Source organism: Hippichthys cyanospilos, chromosome 16 (assembly GCF_059441005.1).
Source record: "Hippichthys cyanospilos isolate Australia breed blue-spotted pipefish chromosome 16, RoL_Hcya_1.0, whole genome shotgun sequence".
Lineage (NCBI taxonomy): Eukaryota > Metazoa > Chordata > Actinopteri > Syngnathiformes > Syngnathidae > Hippichthys > Hippichthys cyanospilos.
The window spans coordinates 11307231-11330687 of NC_142384.1; the positions used below are offsets into that span (position 1 = coordinate 11307231).

General features: G+C 40.2%; 3 protein-coding genes and 1 long non-coding RNA gene across 4 annotated transcripts in view; 2 read left to right on the forward strand and 2 right to left on the reverse strand.

Moving 5' to 3' along the window:
* Positions 1-1549: 1549 nt before the first annotated feature.
* LOC148410570 (migration and invasion enhancer 1-like) lies at positions 1550-3136 on the reverse strand. The gene is made up of 4 exons (XM_088437264.1): positions 2967-3136; positions 2761-2858; positions 2604-2680; positions 1550-2043 (listed from the first exon to the last, which is right to left on the reverse strand). The coding sequence occupies exons 1-4, from the start codon at positions 2996-2998 to the stop codon at positions 1960-1962; spliced, it is 291 nt and encodes a 96-aa protein (XP_088293390.1). The 5' UTR covers positions 2999-3136; the 3' UTR covers positions 1550-1959.
* Positions 3137-6034: 2898 nt separating this feature from the next.
* LOC148410571 (GTPase IMAP family member 8) lies at positions 6035-10623 on the forward strand (the record flags this gene model as incomplete). The annotated part of the gene is made up of 4 exons (XM_088436866.1): positions 6035-6707; positions 7832-8536; positions 8752-9375; positions 10043-10623. Coding segments are annotated over 4 exons (2583 nt in total), but the record flags the coding sequence as incomplete, so codon positions are not given.
* Positions 10624-18697: 8074 nt separating this feature from the next.
* LOC148410572 (uncharacterized) overlaps positions 18698-23457 on the reverse strand; it is a 153593-nt gene continuing 148833 nt past the window's right edge. Inside the window, exon 5 of the long non-coding RNA XR_015868185.1 lies at positions 18698-18821. This is a non-coding gene — a long non-coding RNA (uncharacterized LOC148410572). The remainder of the gene's footprint in view (positions 18822-23457) is intronic.
* The window catches only part of ngfra (nerve growth factor receptor a (TNFR superfamily, member 16)), a 30927-nt gene continuing 26233 nt past the window's right edge, over positions 18764-23457 (forward strand). The window contains exons 1-2 of the mRNA XM_088437174.1: positions 18764-18962; positions 22320-22479. Of these exons, the coding sequence (XP_088293300.1) occupies positions 18924-18962; positions 22320-22479 (199 nt within the window). The 5' untranslated portion in view covers positions 18764-18923. The remainder of the gene's footprint in view (positions 18963-22319; positions 22480-23457) is intronic.

Genomic DNA, 23457 nt, shown 5'->3' on the forward strand with positions numbered 1-23457 from the left:
ACAATGTTTTTTAACATGAAAACAACAAACAAAAAAAAAAACAGCTAAGTCCTACCTAACAACATAAACTGCACTACAAGTGAATTCTGCAAAAAAGAAGACTTTTAATGATAAGAGTGTTGTAAGGTATGGTGTTTGTAAGGGGAGAAACGTTTTACATATCTTGTTTTAAGATAGGTATGTGTTACTGTGTGCATTCAACAAAAATTTGATGTCCACAAAAAAAACAGGAATATAGTGCAGCAAAGAGGGTAAGGGGGGCCCAGATACAGTCGCGTGTTATCATTAGTTTTAGCTAGCTATCTGCTGACTCCATGCACGCAACATCCAGACACACCCTGACCCCATAAAGACACTTGAAACACAGTATGGTACAAGTGAGCATTATCATCTTTTGGAAATGCACATATGTTTGTAAAAATGTCATACACCAAAGACAACAATTAGAGAAATATTAAGAGAAAGCCATTCTAGGTGTGTCGCAAATCCTTTTTTAATTTTTAGTATTATTATGATTTTTATATCTGTTAGGTGGTCCTCAGGGAACGCAAAATAGTCTTGGGACGTTGATAAATGAATGTTTTGACTATTTCCAAAATGGCTGTCAGAAGTCACGATGATCAGTCATTTAAACGTGCCTATTTTCAATTATATGCGCTTAAAAAAATAGTGACTTTCAGAATGTTTTCAATTTGCAACTACGAAAAGTACTGCGAGTAAATGCAGTAAATAATACGCCCATCCCCTCCCAAAAACTGTTCAGTATTTTTTTCAGAGCCATATATTTAAATGTTTAACCAACATTTCCATTGTAATACCAGTAAGTTCATTTTTATCTTAATCAGTCCTTCTGACTTTTCTAATAAAGGCAGTTCCCCTCCCACCCCCGTGCCTTCAGTGGAAAAGATAATATTCATGTCATATTATAAGCAAAATTGAGTTAGGTTATTACTCCTTTAGTGGGTAATAGGGTACAGTATAGGGAACATGTGGAGAAATTAAATCAAATATGAAATACTTTAGCCTATTTTTGGGGTGTTTAAGCACACAAATAAAATCCAAACCCCTTAAAATGTAAGTTTTAAAGTATCCTTTTTAAAAGAAAAAATTGTAATAACATGCAGGACTTTATTGAAATACAAAATTACAGCAACACCTCATTTCTTGTTTTTTTTTTTTTCTTTTAAAGTGGGAGAGAAATTGCATTAATTTATGCAATAATTAAACTGATGCTGCCTGGCTGGGAGATCAGTACCCATCTTTTATCTTCGATCGTACCGCATCTTGTATTCAGAGAAAACTTAAAAAGCACAAACTGTTTATTTGTCTGAGAACCTAGCGCCCCCTAGAGCAAATAGTGTAATAGTGTTTGAACGCTCGACTTCCCTGTTGAATAGACAAGCACTGAAATCATTTTTACGTTGGGGACTCATTAGTTCCCTGTCCTTCTGTTGCCGGGGAACTTAACTGAGGAAAACCTCTTGACATAAGAGAAATGGTCGCCAAGACTTGGAACAAAATGTCCCTCAAGAAAATCCCAGTCAACACATTATTGCAAGCAGAGATTTTATTAAACCGATCCAATTCAGTCCTTGCATCAGAACAAGTACAGTATAATTAGTGTAACCGTTATTAAAAAAAACAAAAGAACAAAAAGCATGTTTGTGACTTATTACTGACCTTGCATTCAATTCAAACAGAACCCATTCTCTCCATCGACCACTTCCGACGAGCCGCAGAACCGGCGGGCTTGGTAATTCATCATAACGCAGCCACGTGGCTTGTTTTGTGGCAGCGCTAGTCATTAGTGGCCCAGCGGTTCAGTGTCAAGAGTGAAAGAAGGAGAGGCGAACTGGGCTTTCCCAAATTGCTACTTTGTCTGAATTTGTAATGTTGCATCCATTATTTTTTTAAATTAACAGTTGGGGAAAGCCAGGTTCTATTCAGTTGCTCATATGTTTACATGATGACGCATGGCGCACGGCTCTTGGTGATCTTCGTCAGAGGTTTGCCATCATGAGCTTTCTGGATGGCTTCCATTACCTGAAAAGATTTTTTTTAATGAATAAAACTGGTATTTTTTTTTACTGATTTGACTTAAAACAGAAGAAAAACTGCAAAGAAAACAGATGTAAATCTACAGTAGAAATAGTTATTGTCATAAATCAGAGGTGGCCAAAACAGGGCCCGGACACCTAGACCATTTGCAGCCGGCCATCTACAATTTTGAGGCCCACTGTAAATGCTAAGCGTACATTTTGACATGGCCCACAATACTACTTAGTAAAATAATAAGGTATTAAAAAACACAGACACACACACACATATATGATGTATAAAATAAAAAAAAAACATTGTCCTCATGTCTATTTTTCTGTATGTGGTCCAAAGGACAAAGTTTGGACACACCTGTCATAAGTGAAAGTGCAAGTCGCGATGTAGCAAGGGAACACTGTCGAGCGCTATGGGTCTGTCCAGGCATGATTTAGTAAACAATTTAGTTAACAATTTCCTTGAAAATTCATACAATTTGTTTTACGTCGACGTTCGGTGTCGGGTCAGGTTGTTTTTAAGCGTAAAAAAACGGACGTAAAGCTACTTACGTCATCCTCATATGGGAATCCTCCGAGCTCCAGTTTGGAGAAAATCACCTGTCCGTTGATCTCAATCTCAAAACTGGCTAAAAAAAAAAAAAAATAGAACGTATGACTTTTAATTACATCATTTATATTTCAGGCTATTGTGACGTTAATTATTTACCTCTCCGGCCAACGAAACCCGACACGTCCGCATCGGGAAACTCGCCCTTGACGACTTGGGCAAGCTCCCGATAACGGGGCTCGTAGCCTCAGTTGCCGCTGGAGATGATGGAGAAACTCGGTTAGCTTAGCAGTTAGCAGCAACAATAGCATTAGCGTACAAACAATCAGCACAGCATAAAGCGCGTGATAATGTTTTAAAATTACCAGTATTCCACTCGAATAGTTACCACTCCCATTTTTTCGTGGTTTTCCCCGGGTGTTGCTAGACCGTTATTTCTCTCATACACAGGCTAGCACAAGTGTAATGAATTAGCCGCTTAGCTTTTTTATATACGAAAGCTTCGCAAGAGGGCGGAGCTATGGTGACGCAGGGGTTAAAACATAGGTCACGTGAGACGGCTACTCCCATTTCGACCCACCGGAAGCATGACGTTTGCGTATGTCACGTTTGTTTTGCAACTCAATGCGTTTCAAAAGACCGAGTCGCGGCTGCTTTTCTTACGTTTATTGTTACAGCTAAATGCCAACAACACACGTACTTCTTCGTAGAGCTACTCCACTTGTATTGATTTTTTACATCTGCTTTTTCTGGATCTCCAGTCTCAACCAATCAAAAATTGGTTGTTCAAGTGCGCCTTCAGGGATCCCCGGAATTTTGAACAGCTAACATATCACCACACACTCGTGCACTTACGTTTAGCGTTTTTGTTGAACAAAATACACTGTACCTTTAAAAAGATATATTCCACCCCCTTAATCGTGCAGAAACAAATTTGTCTTTGTTTGTGACAGTGTGAGAACAAGCTTTCTGCCAAATTTATTTAAATGAATCAGTGCTCATAGTTTCAGGTTGTATTTGACATCTACATAGTTTTTAGTACACCGTCTCGTGTGGTCGTCCAGTTTTTGGTCTGTGTGAAATGATATGAATGAGCCGGAAAGAATCAAAGCGGACACCGTCAATGATGTCTTTCACAGGGCTCCAAAACATCTCTAAACTTTTGTGTGCGTCTAATGAGACATTTCATTAATTAAAAAATCCTGACAGATGAGTCATGCACATGCGAGCATGCCAATGTAACCTCAATCAGATGGAATGGAAACGATTTGTTCCAGTTACTTTTACCATCATAAAAATGTACAACGTGTAAACTGTTTTGTGACATTTGAATGTTTCTGCAGTGTCATGCAAGTGTAAAAATAAATTAACCACAGAGTTTTCTAAAACAATGACACGAAATGAGGATATTTGAGCACATGTCAGGTGCTTTGAGACGTGATTGAACCAACTTACAAGTATTTCACCAGCCAGTGTGTTTTTTTTTTCTTTGACTTGACAGAAAAATGTTAGCACCGTGTGGTGGAAGTGAACCCATCTCAACAGGCAGCAGTTTGTCGTAGTTAATAAATCTCCAAAAAGAAGCTTCACGCAGCAAAATCACTGCATGCTTTGCAAGTTAGCTAGCTTAATGCTACCATGTAATCAAAAATGCCATAGATGCACAAATGAACAGAATCTGTACAGCGGCATTAAAAAAGAATAAGTAATTGATATCATTCATTCATCCATACTCTGCTGTACTTGACTTGTAATTACTGGAGATATGCCAATTGGAAAGTCACCTCAGGGCCTTTTTTTGTGTGACTCATAACAGAAAGCTTTTTGTCTCTGATTGAGTTTACCACAGGAATGTAGAGGGCACAGCACCAGACAGAAGTTGTTTACTTAATGTTTCTAAGAGAACAAAACCACAAAACCACATTATTAGATAATATCATTCCACTCCCTTTTGTATTTTCAACAAGAAAGTTCTCATTGGAATTTGTGTTGCATTAATATCCTCTGAACAGGAGTTTGGAAGTTTTTACAAATTTAAATCGCGAAGGGTTAATTGAGGGCTGCGCTCAGGCGTGTATCGTCACGTGTGGTCATTTGTGGTGACCTTCAGACCTCCATAAAGACATAAAATTGGAAATGTTTGGGGTGTGATTGAGCAGTTTGGCTCACATGTTTCCAGGAACAACGTGACATGCTATGTTTGTAAGCTAAAATAATGGCAACGAGTGAGCATCCAGCAGGTAAGTCAAACTCCTTGCCTTTGTGAGAATGTTCATGTTTTTGAACGTCAAACCTTAAAGTTTCTGTCAATAGCTGCCAAGTGCTGAACCCTCTGTGGGTGCGACGGGCTGAAAAATGTTCAACTATGTGCGAGTATGCATACTGAACATACAGGTTTGACTGCAATGATATGACATCTTTTGTTTTGGGTATGGTACTATCACACAGTAAATTCACTTCACAGTTCAAATATTCAGGTATTTGCTAAAATTGATTATTTTACATATATACTGTACATATATGGTAATTTTATGCAACTAAAAGCATAATAGGTAAATATCTACGTACAGGTTATGAAATATATAATACACTTTAGTTCTGCAGTCATACTACTAGTACTACTACTACTAATAATAATAATAACAATAATGCTAACTATTATAGGTGTTCTGATGACTATTTGCTTCTGTTACTTTTTCCCAATTAAATATGGAGGTAATATTACAAGACAATGACAAGACAATATTTGCAGGGTCTCCGTTAAACAAAAATCAAACAAAAAAAAAATCTTTACCATCGCTAGCTAACACACAATGGAAAACACTATAGGCATGCTAACAGTTAATGCAACAAGGTGTTTTACTTCCTGGTTACAAATATCGGTACCATAAAACGCATATCAGAAATTAAATCGCCATGGTGCCAAATGGAGATTATACGCACAGATTACACTGTGGAAAGAATAAAACATCATGTTATAGGCTCTTCAAAATTCTATGAAATTAATGGCAATTTTCTGTTTTTCTATATTATGCTTTAAGATTGTAAAAATGCTCCAAGACAGCGGCTAATGCAACTATTGATTGCCATCGCGAGAAGGGATATCTTCTTGTATGACCAGGTTATCGGCTTGATATCGATATTTGGTATCGGTACTTGCACATCCTTAGAAAAAAAGAGAGGCATTACGCCTCTTGTTATGTTCTTGGATCAAACTCACCCATTTGAAAGTTAATGTTGAAATTAGTTTTTCAGCATGAGAATTCTGCTTAGGTAATGTACGATCAACATGTCCATAAAAAAAGGCAATTGTGGGCTTTTTTTTTTTTTTTTGCTACAATGCTCTAGGCCATAGGGTTGAATACAACTCTTAGGCATGGAAGCAAAAATAGTTCTGTCCCAATAAATCTAATGCCTCTTTCAATTATTTTTGTGTGTCTTTGTGGAAGGTTGGTGTACCTCCCATTTGAAGCTGGTCCTCCTCGGAGGCAGGAATTCCGGAAAGAGCTCCTTGGGGAACCTCCTCCTGGGCAAGGATGAGTTTGCCACCAAGGAGAGGACATCATGCTTGCGGCGCCTGGCCCAGGTGGATGGGCGCTGGCTGACGGTGGTGGACACGCCAGGCTGGTGGTGCGACTTCAGCGTGGGGGACACCCCCCGCGCTGTGCGCCGGGAGATCCAGGGAAGCGTCGGCCTGTGCTCCCCGGGTCCCCACGTCTTCCTGGTGGTGGTCAAAGCTGGCTCGCCGTTCACAGAAAGGCGCCGGCGTGCCCTGGAGGAGCACGTGGGTCTGCTGGGGCCCCGGGTGTGGTGCCACTGCCTGGTCGTCTTCACCTTACTGGGCGGGCCACCGGAGCTCGCGGGGTCACAGGCTTTGAGTTGGTTGAGGAATCGGTGCGGACAGAGGTGTCACCTCGTCGACTTGAGCGATGGAAGCGGAATCTCAAAGCTGATGGAGAACATCCAGAGATTGGTTGCTGCAAATGCAAATGGAGTGTTTGAGATGGAGAGGGTCTGCAGCGCCGTAGCGGAGGAAAGCAGACGAGTGGAGGAGGATGCCCACACAAGGTTTTTAAACGTGAAAACTCACAGAACCTTTATGAGAGGTAAGGGTTTCATATTCTTTTCAGGGTAACATTTTAAAAACTACAGTATAAGGCCGTATCGAAATAGGATTTCAAGACAAGGAGTTAAGATCTGAAGAAAAAATAAGGTAAATAAGTCAGAATTAAGGGTGCAATTATTGGTTTGAAGGAGTACTTGACGAGAATCGATTCCAGCCTTATTTTCAAGCATTCGGTACTCACGACAACAGCCGACACCGACGGACTATACCAGTGTGTGATAGTGTTTTTTTATTTTTAAGTCTCTGGTTCTAAACCTTTTTTTTTTTTTAAATGTTTTTTTTTTCCCATGTTTTATCCCATAACCAGTACAATTTTTTGGATAAGAAAAAAGATATGAAACGGGGAGCTGTACAATCAGCGTTTGATATAATAAACTTTGTAAACTTTGTAATGGTATCTGGGTGTATTTTATTCAGTGAGTCCAGAAGATAGATTGTGTAAGATTATTTATTTGATTTTTGACTCATCTGCCAGAGAATAATGTCACTGATGACTATGCAAAACTCTATAAACCTCACCAAATAGAGGCATAAATTCTTGGAAAAGAGTCACTAACAAAATTCAGCAATTGGGTGCTTCATTTTCTAATCAATTTGCTCTTAATTTGAAAGGAATACTTTGTTTTTTGTTTTTTTTTCTGTGGATGATACCTGCAGAAATCCTGTTAAAATCATACGATCCGTATTTGATTTTCAAGCAAGGGTTAGGTTTTCAAAAAACGGTTTGCAGATTAGGGGTTTCAAGACCGAGTTAGGGTTTTAACCTAGTGTTTCAATCCAGGGTTGGGGAGTAAAATTTAGGTATTAAAACAAAGTTTGGGGTTTCAGAGTAGGTTTCAAGACTGTATTAGGGTTTTAAAGTAGTGTTTCTATCAACAAGTCAGGGTCAGTTTCAAATCTGAGTTTCAAACAATGGTTTCAAAAAAGGGCTTCAAGCTAATGGTAGGGTTTCAAGGCAGATTACATAATAATTGCCAGAATTCAAAATTGGCATTTTAAGACCGAATTTAGATTTAATTTGGCCTATGGAATACAAAGTAAAGTTTCCAAACTAAGTGAATGTTTCAAAGTAGGGCTTTCACATCTTGCATTCATATTTTCTAGCGCAGGCTCGACCTCTGCTTGACATCAGGATCGTGCTGCTGGGAGCCAAAGGTTCCGGAAAGACGTCTTGCCTGAACACCATCCTGGGTCGGGAACAGGGGCAGCGGCCCTTGGGCAGGACGGCTTGCTGCGCGGTTGGACAAGGTGCCGTTTTTGGGAGGCAGTGGACAGTGGTGGACACGCCCGGCTGGTGGATGAACTTCTTTGGACATGAGACTGCCGCCTTTGACCGGCGTCAGATCCGCATCAGTCCATCTTTTTGCATCCCGGGCCCGCACGCCTTTTTGTTAGTGGTGCGCCCAGACCGCGCCTTCTCTGAGACCTACAGGCGGGCGGTGCAAGATCACCTGGAGCTTCTGAGTGAGGACGTATGGAACCGGGTCATGCTGCTGTTCAGCTTCGGGGACTGGCTGGGCGACGTGTCGGCCGAGCGGCACGTGGAGAGCGAGGGCGAGCCGCTGCGGTGGTTGGCTGAGCGCTGCGGGAATCGAACCCACGTGCTCAACAACAAAACGGCCGGTGACGGATTCCAGGTGAGGGAGCTGCTGGGGAAGATTGAGGAGATGGTGGCGGACTGCGGTGGTGAACATTGGCGTGTGGAAAGAGAAAAAGTGGAACAGCTGGAAATGATGATTAGGGTGGACGAGGCAAAAGCCGCTGAGAGGAAGAATGAAAAGCAGAGGAGGGAGGCCATGTCGAACCCTGGTGAGATGACAAAAACAATATGGTATTACCTTCACTTATGAGTAATAAAGCAAGTCCAGTGGTGCCTTGACATACGTATGCATTACCTGACTTGTATGAGATATTTTACTGAGCCATCATTTTCTTTGACTTAAAGCAAAAATTTGAACATGCATTAATAAATGTGTTAAACTGTGTTAGCTTGAACTCACTCAATGCATTATTTGATGTTCCAGGCAACCTCCACCCCCTCTCTGATGTGACCCTTGTCTTGGTGGGTGGTAGCAAAACAGGCAAGAGCTCCTGCGGCAACACGTTGATGGGCCACGACTATTTCCACGTTGACCGCCCGACAACCTCATGCGTCCTTGGGCGGGCCCGTGTGGGAGACCAGAAGGTGACTATATGGGACACTCCGGGAGGCTTCCCTCTAACCGCCGACCTCCTGAGGGGTGCGTCGTCCTATGCTGTGCTGTTGGTGGTCAACGCCAGCGCCGCCTTCAGTGAAGACCAAGGAGAAACCTTGGAGGCCCAACTGGGAGGAGCCTGGGATAGAGCCATTGTGGTGTTCAGTCATGGCGACTGGCTTGGCGACACAGGAATCGAACAGCGACTCGAGAGCGAGGGGCTGGCGCTGAGGAGGCTGGTGGACAAGTGCGGGAACAGATACCACGTGTTGAACAACAAGCAACGGGGAGACACCTCGCAGGTGCGACAGATGATGATTCAGGTGGGACGCATGTTGGCAGCGGGGAGTCACGTGACCACAACAGCATCTCCCACATTGCGAAACAAGAGCGCCACATTGTGCAAGAATCCAAGTTTGATGTCTAGTGGTGGACGTCAGGTTTCGAATCACTGTGAGTCCCTTGAACACAACACACAATGTCACACAAGTAATTAGTAGGAATGATGAAATGTTGTGTGACGTGATCTTGCAAGATTAAAATAGATGAAAAAAAAGCCATGAGATTTCTCTTCTACTCCTTAAAGCGTTATTTGATCTTCTGTGTTTAGAATTAGTTTCGACCAAATAAAATAAGCCTTTTTTTTAAACCTGAATACCAAAATACTTAGTAGAGGCAGCCTTACAGGAGAAATACAAGATCTGCTTATTACGTTCAAATGACCTACAGTATGTGGTGATATTTTGGTTTTAATGGCAATAAATGATAAAATATTGGCATATCAGACTATATTTGTAAACACTCCCAAACACATTAAATACAAAACACACCAAGAACCGCAGCTAGCATTTTGTTCAACTCTGCATCTGAAAAATGTGCAAAATAATGTGAAAAAATTTTTATGTTTCACTTTTGGCCAACTCACATCATTCTTGTGGCCTCAATCTTATGAGACATGATGTCTCGTGGTATTTGTCTCATCCCATGCCTGCTAATCAAATTAAAGCTTTAAGCATGGGTTTGCGATCAAGACACGGCTAGCATTTGAAATGAAGATGTCAGTTACAGTTGAGGAATGTTTATGAGCCATCTCACAAAAAAATCTTTGCTTGCATTGCAGTGAAGTGCAGTGAGTCTTCCACTGAGGCTCTCAGTGAGTGTCCCTCGTTGGACTTGAGCGAGTCTTCACCAGCTGACAAACAAGTTGCACTTCCGTCCACCGCGTGGAAGAGGGGCAACACCACTTCCTGTTTGCTGGCCATGCTTCTGGAGAGATTACAATGTTTAAGAGTCAACATACCAGCATGCTTCCACCTCGACCAATCCAGATTTCCCATGAGGCTTGTTGTGCTGCCTCCGCCCCTTCCTGAAGTCCACACCCAACTGCAGCGCTCCATCTGCAGCCAGGTAGGAGATTGGAGCAGCCTGGAGGAATTGGAGGCCTTCATCGACTCCTATTTTGACATGCTGTGGGAGCTGCAGGCCTTGACTCCGCCTCCGTCGCCGCCACAGCCAGAGGACACCGCCGCCGGCGCCACTCTGCCAACGGGAGAACTCCTTCTCTCATCCATTGAGAAGAAACTCTCAAAGCTAAATGTTCTGGAGGAGATCCGGGAAGACCTGGCAGAAATGAGGAAGATCCTGGAACTCGGCTTGAAGGTCATGCAGGAGATCAGATGCAAAAATAAACATCATGAATGACACACAGCGGACTCAACATTAGGTACATAAGAACGGGCAAGTATCGATAAAAAATTATCAGTATCAGGTTGATACCTGGCCTTATGTCAAGGTAAAATTATATTATTATTATTATTGCAATAGCCTCCGGTACTACGTGGTATCGGCAGTTTTACAATCACAAAGCACAAACTACATAGAAGAATAGAAAATTGCCACCAATTTTATGACTCTTTAAGGAAAATGCTACGCATTTGATTACATTGGTCTTTATTTAAAATGTGTAGTATCAAATAGTTTGTGACGTGGGGTTTGCAGCCAGGGTTTAATTTTTCAATATGTTTATCAATATGGTTGTACTAAACTGTTCCAAAGATTTTGGTCAAGCATAATATTAAACATAATAGCATCATCTGCGTCGCTTTTATTCAGGCAGATTTCTTTTATAGCCCTTCGGAAACTGTGACGACATTTGTCCACTAGGGGGGGCTGTTGTATAAGTAGTCTAGTCAACGGCCTTATGCAGAAGGGTGCAGCGAACACGTTTTAACATGATCAAATATGACACAAGTTATTGCAAACACACCTGGCATCCATTTGCAATTATTACAGCTTTCATTTGGGATTTTGGGGATATACTCTTTGACCACATGGATGAAAAGGGCGAAAAAAAACGAAAAGAAAAAAAATGCGTCTTGCAGACATTAATGTGTGGTTTGCATTGTTGTTTGTATATAGGAGATTAAAAATACAGTATTTAATTCCAACCTCATAAAATAGTATTGGGAACTGCATTTTCGATCTCACACTTCACATAATATAATGTATTTTTTTTCATAAATAACAACATAACAAAAACTATATGTGGTACATTTTTTGGGAAATAGGACATGTTGTATCTTAAGATTGAAACCAATAAAATGGACACACTTCGAGGATGGTCTGAGTGTCTCGTAATGGAAAAGTAGATATGCGACACACACAAGCACACTTGCCATCATCATAGTGTCATTTTCCATCACTCGGGCAATCTTGTCTCCCCTCCATCGCCGTGCTTTCCAATTGTCCCTGTAGGTCTATATTCATCCCCCTTAAATCACATCACAATGCCCACCTCCCTCCACAATCCCCCACCTCTCATTAGGGTGGTCCCACTGCCTGGAATAAATGTAGGAGGGATGAATCTGCCCTCGCTTTGGTATCTCCGCAGAGATTCCCTGCTACTTATCCATCACCATTAAAAGGCAGGAAAATGCAACCAGCCAATTCCCCTCAGTCGTGCCCTCTGGACAGTTTGAAAAAAAAAAAAGCCCTAAACAGCAGTTTGACTGCTGGGTGCACACAAACGTATCAAGGATCCATGCTCATTTACTGAATGAGAAGTCGGCCATTTTGGTTGGAAAGAGCCATTTATGGTCAATTCCAGAGTTTGTATTTGTTGAAGTCTTGCTACAAAATTTGCCCTGAATAGATTTAATTTGGATGTGATGGAAGGAAAAAAAAAAAAACTAAAAAAAACAAAAACAAACTCACAGAGTGGATTGCTAATTTAGGAATGCCTGGCAAGGCCGATTTTAGCAGTGGGAACAATTTCTCTGGAATGCTTGGGCAACGGTATAAATCCCAAGCATCACATGTGGAGTTGATGAAGGTGTCACAAGTAAATGGGCTAAATTTGTTATCAGCACCTGGCCTGCATGCACACAAATGAGGCCCCCTTCTGTTTTTCCCAAATCCACGTCTGTCATGGAGCTCCCGCAATCGATTCAAGAAAAAAGACTTAAGGGCAAAGTTCAGGAAACAATTAAGTGAAATAACTGCCCTGCGATTGAGCAAACGGCGTTAACGCGGCTAAGTTATTATGTTGACAGGAGGAAGGAAGCCAACAGATGCCGACACAGCAATTTACAATCGGCATCTCAATGTAAAATGACATCCTTGGCAGAGGTCATTTGTAAACATTTAAACTAGTAATGTTTGTTGGGTCACAAATGCAAGATAAAACAAAACACTAAACAGGGTGAGAAGGCCAGCCAACATTTCAAAATAAACCTTACTCTACCGAAAGCAGGAAAACAAACAGCTTTTATTTTGACATTCTTCCCGGAAGCATGTCGCAATAATGATGACTGGACTCTTTCTACCGCTCAAACTGTTTCTCTCTGCCGGCGTGAGTCGCAACTCTCGATGCAAATAACACGATGTTGTCCGAAAATAATTTAATCAACAAATTCTGGGCACTAAAAAAAAGTTTTTGACGCTGACAGACTGACATGGTTGCAGTTGCTACTGATCACTTTTGAGCATACCAGGCTGAGTCAAATGTGTCTTCTGAGATCGCTTCTTCCTCATTGGAAAAAAAATCACGCGGCAAAAGTAGTCTGACATCTCACAGTTTCAATTGAAGTTTAAAAAAAATACAAAGGTCATTCTTGATATTGTTGAAATGTTTTGTTTTGTCTTTTGTGTTTATAAATGTCTTTCACTGTCTTTTCACTGTCTCCCCCCAAATAGTATTTATTTTTATGAAAGGAACCTGAAACTGGAAAACTTGGTGAAAAGTTCAACTGTCTGCTTTCCTCAGAAGAGAGGATGGTTGATTTCTTTTCTTGCAAAGTTAATCTGGTACTTTCTCTCTTTTTATCTTGTCCCTGCCTGTCCTCTACCGACAAAAGATTTCAGCTTTTCCATGGTTGTCTTTGGTCGATGATTCACCCTGTTTCTGTCTCCTTCGTCAACCGATGTTCCCTACCATTCACACCTGCACGCATGATCAATGACATCTAGCCAAATGCCAAAATCCTCAATAGAAGCAGCGTTAGAGAAGATATATATATATATATATATATATATATATATATATATATATATATATATATATATATATATATATATATATATATATATATATATATATATATATATATATACAGAAATCTCGTCTTTTAAAACAGTAATAAAAATAACAAATCATGAAATTCTCATCAACTACATTCTGGTGCTCATCCAACTTGCCAATTGAGCACTGCAGTGACAACTGTGACCATTGGATGGCAGTGTTTTCATACATACAACACATATATCACATACTTGTAATTCTAAGTAAGGAATGGAAATCATTTGAATTTAATGTAATATAAAACCACCCATGTTTACATAAAGAAAGACAAACATAGACAAACACTAAATACTTAAATAGTACTGAACAGGAAAAAAAAGACATGTCCTTACCCTATTCTATCACAATGTTACATTTTGGCCTTAGCCTATGCTAAAAACATTAGCAAAGAATGCTACGATGGGCTTTAAGAACTAGTTTGATATCAAATTGAAATGGCTACTATTCTCCATTGGTGAAATGCAGTATATGCCATAATACTTTATTGACATGCACATCATGTACGAAGAGAAATGCACAGCGTCTGGAAAATGAGATAATGGGAGGATGAAAGGGTGACAAATGAATAGAAATGGAGTTCAGGGGTGAATAATGGAGATGCATACGCACTCACACTCAGTCATTCTTCACCCATTTTATCAGTAGCGCTTGTTCACATGCACACAAGGGGAAAAGATGGCGAAGACATAGCAAGGTTGAATTTGAAACGATCCTTCAAAATGTAAGACACTCTTTCTTCACCATGTCGCCACAGATAATCAATGATTTGAAAATCAAAGAATCAAACATTGAGCAATCGTCTTATATTGTCAGTCTACATGTGATGCTCCACCGCCAATGTCTCAATTAGCACGATTCGCACATTATAGCACAACATTGTAAACCGCCTATTTTGTGAGTACATATGCGACTTTTATCTGCATTAGCTGCTCAATTTTTTCCCCCCACTGTTCTCTTTAAAATGTTCGCCAGGAAAATGTCGCTTTGAATGCACGGGTCTGGTGGACATTTCAGATTAAGTCTGTTTCCAATAGACAGCTCCTTTCTCTCCTTGTGTAAATGCTTTCTAAACACGTCTCATTGTGCAAGAACATCACCCGGGGGGGACGTTTGCGTCTCCGTTTCCTCCTGTCTCTTGCTTCCCATTTCCTTACTGTAAAGTACTCCAAATTTTCTCTTTATCTTGATTTGAAAGATTGGCTGGATGAAGATTCAGAGCCACTTTGAAGTGATAGCCAAAGCCCAGCTGCTAAACAGCAGCATACAGAGACACCCGGATGAATGTGATAGCCCTGCTACACTCTAAAAACAATTGGGTCAAAAACAACATTTTCTATGTGGTCTAATACAAAAAAAAAAAGTAAAAAAAAACTAACTAAATAAATCATATTGTACAAAAAACTATTTTCAGGTGCTATTTTGTGCAAAGCAACCCAGAAAGTTGGGTCAAATTCAACGAAATATTGTGCCAGACATCTTGACCAAAAATTGGGTTATTTTGAATCCAACTGTTTTTAAAGTTAATAAGGTCAAAAATTAAAGGTAAGCAGAGCTGCATTGAATTTTGCTATTGAAAAGTGGCAAATTAATTGAGGCGTTTCACTGTAAATACAGCGTGAAATTAAGTGTTGCCTAAGTCAGTGAAATTTACTTGTTTTTCCGGTTTTTAAGTGTTATATTATGTATTTTTACAATTAGCACTATTGTGGCTTCACTCTATCACAGATTTTCATTCATGACTATAAGTTTATGCGAAATTTTGCATATGTATCACGGTTACATACTTCCTTGACACCAAATTATTACCGGAGGCAGTAAAAAAGTCATGAGTTGAATTTAATTGAATCTAATGATAATGGATTTGTTTCTGAAATATTTGCAGTTTTAGGTAATTTGTCTGAAGATTAAAAAAAGTAAAAATTAATAGGCACATTTAAAATGTAGGATTATGGTGACACATAGTATATCACTTTAGGCGTTGACAGGATAGTTAATAAATATTTAAGACGGCAATAATTTGAGCGTGGACCGGATGCATTCACTTGACAGCATTTCCTATGTGGAGGTAAGTCTTTTGTCAACTTTTGACCTTGGGGAATTTGACTGAGTGTGGTTCAAAGTTCAAAGACCGAAGAAGCATAAATAAAACAAAAAAAATGCCTCGGCGCCGTCCAAGTTGGTGTCTGTTTTAAATAAACGTGAAATACGGCGAGAAAGACTATGGGTATCATCATTCTGCAGTGAGGGCTAATGCATCACGGGCTTCCATTCAGTCTTCTTTGAAGGCCTGACACCCGAGCTCAGTTTTGAGGACAGGAGCCGAGCCATGAATTCGACAAGGTAAAAAAGCCCCGTCGGGAGAATCCTCCCCCTTGGACGCGTCTGGCTAACATCCTCGCGGCTTGTAACGTTGACGCAACGTATTCATTGGCCACGGATGAGCGCGTCTGGCTCCTCTGTTGTTGGTGGGAAGCGTAACTCTGGCTTCCAGACCGCCGGCGTAACCATTCGCAGGTGAACCCATCCCGATCTTCCTCCTTGGCTTCAATTCCCTGGCGGCGCGCCGTGCTATGCATACTGGGTGCAACCAAAGAAGAAGAAATGGCTGTGATCCATTAATGTGGCGTTCCAAATGGCAGCAGGTGAAGACCGTCTGAAGATTCCCAACATCTGTACTTTATATGCGTCTCGTGATCACTGTAACACATTCCTTGGATTTCTTTAGCTCAGATGTTGCAATCTGGTTCATGCATTTTTGTTTGAGGTATGAAACAGAGGCTGTGTTTCAAAAAATTGCTGCCCCCAAAAAATGTTGCTTATTACAAAACACAACCGTTTATATAAAGCTTCTGAATGCATTAATTAGGATTAAACTCACAAGGTAAATGATGAAAAAAAAGCAATTAAGCATCTGCAAATTTATATAAATCTGTTAATATTTCGATATTAACCAGAAAGTCTCTGCAGGACTCTGGCGGCAGCTGACGGGTACCGGCTGGCAAAATGGAATGCAGCTTCAGCAATTGCTGAATCAAAAACTCGGATGTGGGAGGAGTTTGGTGAGGCGATGCAAAAAGACTTCCGGACGGCTTCGAGGAAATTCTCGTCCACCATTCGGCGTCTCGGGAGGGAGAATCAGCGCGCTTTTAACACTGTGTAAAGTGAAGATGGGGCGCAATATTTTGTTTACTTGATGAGATCATCATATTCATCTGTTTATTACTTTTATATTGTATTTTTTTGTGTCAGGAACTTTGATGCTCTTTGTTATTTTTTCTGTTTTAGACTAACATGTAACACATTTAAACAAATTGATTTATATTGCTGTTTTTTTGTTAATGTTATAAAGGATACAGGTGTAGGTATACTTATACATTTACTATTGATAATAATCTTATTTATAATCAGTAGCGGGGGGCACGAAAAGTTTTCTCTTACCTAGCGGGGGCTTGGCAAAATATAATTAAGAAGCACTGATTTAAAATAATAATAAATAATTCATTTGGTGTCAAAACAGAGCATGATTCCCTTGCAGGTGTACCTGATGAAGAGACCAGCGGGTGTTGTAAAGATTACAGGAAGTGACTGGAGGTCACTCGGAGGTGGCCATGGGGGCGAAGGTCACAGAAGTGGATGTTGTCCTCCAGGGATCAATACAGCCTCTCTGCCATGTAACTAAATCACTCTCTCTGCAGTTGCTCCTTCTGTAGGATGTGCGCGGTGGGGGTCGTCGTTTGCCTGGTCAGCAAAAAAAAAAAATTGTGTCAGTGCTGGGAAGATTGCTAACTGTCATGTTAGCTAACTAACACATCTTTCAAATGCTTTGCCTCTTGCTCTCCCTACTTCTCTCCATGATGTACTTTACTCATGGCTGACAACAAGGCAATCTACCCTATTATTTTGTGTCCACTGTAGTGGACAATAGTTTTTGATGCTTAGGTGGGATGCAATAAACTTTGCTGTCTTGCTGAGACTATATTGGCATAGCAATGGACACGAACGAATAGGCTGGGAGTCAGGAGGCTAATGCAGCCATGCCGACCTAAAGCACCGGTTCTCACGCTGACTGTCATGTCGATTTTAACCCAACAAAACAATTGGCCTCCTTGCTTTTCCGCCGTTTCCTGCATGCACGCGTTGCCAACAGCAAGGCGCTCTAAACAGCAATGCCAGCATGCTATCTCGAGATAAAATGTATTTTGGGGGTGTTGCCATTGCATTTAAGAAAAACAAAATATTTAAAGCTATATCTACATATATCTGACGGACAGTGACCTTGAACTATGGATGCCCAGGAGTGCTGACCGGTTGGGCTGACCGCCATGAGTACATACATTTAAGCAACTGGCGGAGGGTTGACCTAATATGGTTCAATTTCACTGTCTGGTGTTGTCTTATTAGGATAATGGAACGTTCCAACCCATGTTCTTGTGTAACCAAAATATATAAGCTAAACTTTCAACAGTAAAGAGGGGCACTCACCTACAGTATCTATGTGTTAGGGTGAAGGAGGGTTGGAAAATGGCTGGCACCGAATTATTTCAATTTATTTCAGATTTTAATTTACTGAAATAGTTTACACACCTTGCTCTTTCCTAGAAGTTATTTTTTTTACATCTGTACCTTATTACACTGTGTGTGAATGAGAATCGCTGTTTCCCTCTTGTGGCAGATGATGGTACTGCCATGCATAAATCGCTGACATACTCATATGCAGAATATGCAGAACACATGGCGCCCCACTGACTGCACGCAGTACACAAAATATCTAGATTTTACCCAAGCCCTTTTAACTGCACATTTATATAGTACATATACAGTATTTGAGTTCTTTTTCTAGATCGTCTTAGGGATGACATCATTTTCATCTACAGTAGAAGCAAATCGCAAAGTGCTGCTATCTAATTTGCAAAGTCAGTATTTAAGTATATACTGTATATGTATGCCAAAAACTTCCAGCCCAATTATAAAAATATCAGGCGAAAACGATGTGCACAGTTGCAGTCAGTGTGTGCGTCTTCGTATTCAATTAGTTGTCCTCCGCTCCGTTCGTAAGATGTCGTAAAAAGAGGAAAGGAGGCGCGTACGCGTCGTGACTGCGGCGTGTCTTTATTACCTCCGTGCCGTGCACCTGCAAGGGAGGGTGCGAGGCAAAAAGAGGGAGAGAGAAAGAGAGAGCGAGTGGGGGGGGGGGGGGGGGGGGGGGGCTCACTTCTCTTTCTCGTCCTCTGCATTGCACTTGCATCCGAGCTTCACTCCGGACAGGACAGCGCTTCGCCGCCTCCTCCTCCTCCTCCTCTTCTTCTCCTTCCTCTTGATGCTGCAGTGAAGAGTGTAAAGACGACAAGTCCATTTGGGATGAAAATGAGATCATAGCTCCTTCTCCTTCTTTGCATTTATTGGGACAACGCACACTATCGGGATGAAACCTTTTCCGGCGCTTGTGATCATGTGTGCTCTGGTAAGTACTTTGTCACTTTATATTTCGGAGTTTGAGTGACTTCTTTGCTACTTGCATCACTCGCATGTGATGTGTAAGGTTTTTGCTGATTGATTGATTGATTGATCAAAGTGTGGGTTGGGGGCTCCAAAAGGCATCCCCAGGCAATTTTCTTCAGGGTCAGAAAATGTATTTTTTTTTTTTTAGTTCAAGTTAAATTAATTAAACAAGGGATTCTCAACAGCTGTTTTTCTTCAAAGGGGTGTTTGCGCTTTTCCAAAATAATCACTTCAGTGATATTCGTTAAACAGCAGAGCACAGTAAATATGAGCAATATGGCCATCATGCCATACCTCTAATTAGATATGCAGAAAATAGCATGCCTAATGAAAAACTACTTTCACTGTTATTACAGAAAAACATATGAATTTAAGGGGGGGGGGGGGGGGGGGCTTATATATATTGGCTACAAGTGGATGACATTATTGACCTCACGTAAGCCACACCTCCTGTTTCTGATTGGTTTCTTTTTCCTCGGGTGTGATGGTTTCTTGAATATCAAATTAGAGGCACAAGAAGGGGCCAGAGGCATGATTTTCTTTCACAGATCATATCTCTCGTGTACTACTCTGAAGTCATAATGATTCTTTTTTTTAGGGAAAACCGCAAACTCACCTTTAATTGATTTTGACTTTAAAATCAGGGGCTCTAAACAGCTTCAGGGTTCAAAAATGGATTTGTTTTTGATGTCCTTTATACCACATGTTGGTTGCAAGGCAATATTTGAAATATTTTAGAATGTATAAGTGAGATAAAGGTACCTCCAAACTGAAGGGTCATTTCTTTCTTCAGGGCCCAACATTGTTGTAGTAAATGTTGTCACTACACTATGGCCATAGGTGATACATTTGACTATATGTGTAGTAAACCGTATGTCAAATTTGTCTCCCAAACTGTGGGTCGCTGACAGGAAATTGGTCCCTGGGAACTTTTCTCTGGGTCCAGGAATGGATTACACTCGTGCCTGATGCAAACTCTGTTTTTTTTTTGGGTATGTGTTATGTATGTGAATATTATGCAAATTTGTGATATCATTTTGGCAAGTCCTGTTTTATACCCCTTGGCGGATATTTAAATTATCCCATTTGGTAATGAATAAAAATGTGGACTAATTAAAATGTCAGCGGATTCATTAATATATTGTGGCTTCTTTGAACAAAAACTTCAAAAAATGTGAAATATGTCTCGTTTTTTTGCACATTTTACACATCAATACTTTGGATGTCTCATCAGATTTTTAGATCCAATTCCGAGTCACTTGACTGAATCCCCATCCAATATCTCTGCAATGCATAGCAATAATGATGAAAAAGTAGACCACACACTCCCAATGCATGAATCAGTTAATTGGTCTCGGTTTTGACAGTAAGTTAATTAAACATTACAAGAATTATTATAATAAAGCAGTGAAATGTTCTCCCTGTGGTTCATCTTATTATTCTTGTCTGCGTTAAGGGACACAGAGACAATTTAAGTGGACATTTAACTGTAGTTTTTTGGGTGATGGTGTTTTTCAACGTCACTTCAAACGATTCCTTTGGTCTTGAGATGACAATAAAGTTGATTTTTGTGTTTTTAAGAACTACACCATCAGTAACTTCATGAGTCATGTGTCACCTTGGGGGACTGTCTGAAATGGTATCTTCTATCAAACAATAGAAGCGTCAAAACCTCCACCCGTGGCTCTTTAGCGGCAGGCCACGCCGTCTTCCTCTCAGCTCGAGTTTTCCGGCCCTCCGTGGGTGGAAACTCGCCAGAGTGATTGCTGGAGGACTTTTTGAATGACAGTGAAGTAGGCGAGCAGCAGCTGGCGGAATTGGCGCGTCTGTGTTGCCAACCAGCTGTGCTGTGACAGCTGGCCCAAAGGGCGGCCACAGATTCAATTTAGGAATAAACCTCGTCCCCTCCTTCCCACCTGCTCATGCCTAAAGTGAGCGTGAAATCAGGGTGAAGGCAAAACAAGCGCACCCTAAGCTTGAGTGAATCAGGGGAAAATGTCACATTGGTAGGAAGGGATCATTTGTTAGGCCTCAGTTTGCAAGTTTGCTTTAAAAGTGAGGGTAAAAAAAAAAAGATATTCTGCCACACTACGCACCTACAAACAGTTGGGTCCAAAATAAAGCAAACTGCCTCAGCCCGGGTTAAAAAAAAAAAGATAAAAAACTTAAAAAGTTGTGATAACTAACCCAAAAACTGGGTGAGAGGAAAAATGGAAAGAAATGGGTACATGAAACTCAAAATTGTGTTGGGTTAAATAAGTAACCCAAAAAGTTGACAACTTTGTTGAACACAAAATGTTATGTAAGTTATTCATTTTTAGGTCAATAAGACCTAAAACATATTTTTGGGGGTTGGATGAATAACACAAAAACATGGACAAATCCAATTTGGGGTATTAAATAATTAAAATGGGTTATAGTGTGGGTTATTCATTCAACTCTTATTTATTATTCATAAAAGTTTTTGTTGGGTTGTTCACGAAATCCAAAAAGTTGGGTTAAAAGAATGTGACCCAAAACTCTTACAAAAAGTCAACATCTTTTTGGGTTGAATAATTAATCCAAAAAGTTGAATCAAATAAATAAAGCAGTGTGAGTGATTTATTAGACCCAAATTGTTGAAAAAATTGTTGAATAACCCACAAAATAACCAATTTTTGTGAGTAATCATATTTTGGTCAATGGGACCCAAAAATGGTTGGAGGTTAAATAAATTACAAAAATGGGGTTTTTGTCATTTCCCACTAATTTTTGGGATTGAGGAAATAATCCCCCCAAATAAATCAAAAGAATAACCCACAAAACTGGGTTGTTTAAAATAACCCCAAAGAGACCCCAAAATTGTTAGTGGGTTCAATAAATAACAGGGATTTAACAAACCTTTTGGGGTAAATACCCCAAAACATGGGTCAAATGAATGCCTGTGAGTTATTAGACGCAAATTTTAGGTTTTGTATATTACCCAAAAAGGATAACCCACAAAATAACCATTTTTTGTGGGTTGTTCATTTTGGCTCAACATGACCATGTTTTGGGATTAACTACATAAATACATAACACATAAACAGAGATTGAATCCAATATCACCCCAAAAACTGGGTCAAAAGAATAATCCACAAAAGTTGGTTCCGTGACCCAAACGATGGGTCAAATGACTAACCCACAGAACAACCAATTTATGTTGGGTTATTTCAGTTATTTATCCAACCCACGTTAAAGTGGACTCTCGTGAGACGTCTCAATGAAGACGACTCACAGAATTGATGATGCCATCTCCTTTCAATTATGGCTGATGTTATCATGTGCGTTTGGCCTCAAGGTGGCGTCGGCAGCGTCCAAGAGCGAACGTGCGGTGCAGCTGCCCTGCGACTCGGGCCAATACACCAAGGACGGCGAATGCTGCCGCGAGTGTCCACCCGGCGAGGGCGTGGTCAGGCCGTGCGGCGCCAAGCAAACCGTTTGCGCGCAGTGCCTCGACAGTAAGTCTGTGTTTGTTTATTTGCGAATGAAGAAAGAAATTGAGACGCCATTAGGATCTCGAGATTAGATCTCAACTGTAATCCCCAAAAAATGTTTATTTTTAATATTTTTTACCAGACAAATGTTTATTTATAATGATTTATTTTTGAGTACAGGTCTGACACTTTATGCTGATTATTTTTTGTGGACAAATGATAATTAATAATTAAGTAATCCAAAAGAGGAAACTTTGTTGATTATTTTTTTGTGGATGAATACAAATGAAGTTTGAGGGGTTCTAAAGTTTAATAAATCAACCACTGATGGCATGCTTTAAAACTTTTTTTTTTTAACCCAAAAATTCTCTGCATTGGTACATAATTGAAAAATGGTTAAGAACCGCTGTTATAAATTCTTAATATAGTATTTTATGCATCATATTTCATAATTTGAATTGGTGCACCATATAGACAAATGGTGATACACTTTCCATGTAAAAAAAATCAAAAGATCAGTCTTGTTGTCACGCAATTTAAATGATGTCAGGAAATGGGTTAATTGGGCCCACTATAAACTTTAAAACGGGTAATTTAACCCACATAACAAAAGCATTGTACCCCGTTGGTGCACTTGGGTGGATAAAAGCAGCCATAAATCCTTAATTGACTACACAGACCGCGGTGAAAGTCACATTTTCAACCAATTTAAAAACGCTAAAACCTTTAAATTGTTAACTTTAGTGACCGTAACATATTGAAAACAAAGGTGATTTGCGTCAAAGCTCCTCAAACATTTTTACCCTTTTACCACTTTCACAAAGGTTAAAAATCTTTCCGTATGCTGAGTCTAGTTATACTGCTTTGAAGTGGAGCAAAACAACGAGCATACCAAGTTCATCTTTTATTGCAATAAAAAATAATACATTTTAGCGAGAAATAATAATCTCACAATTAATTTGTAAGAATAACAGCTTTCCATTTTGTTGACTCGATTCGCTG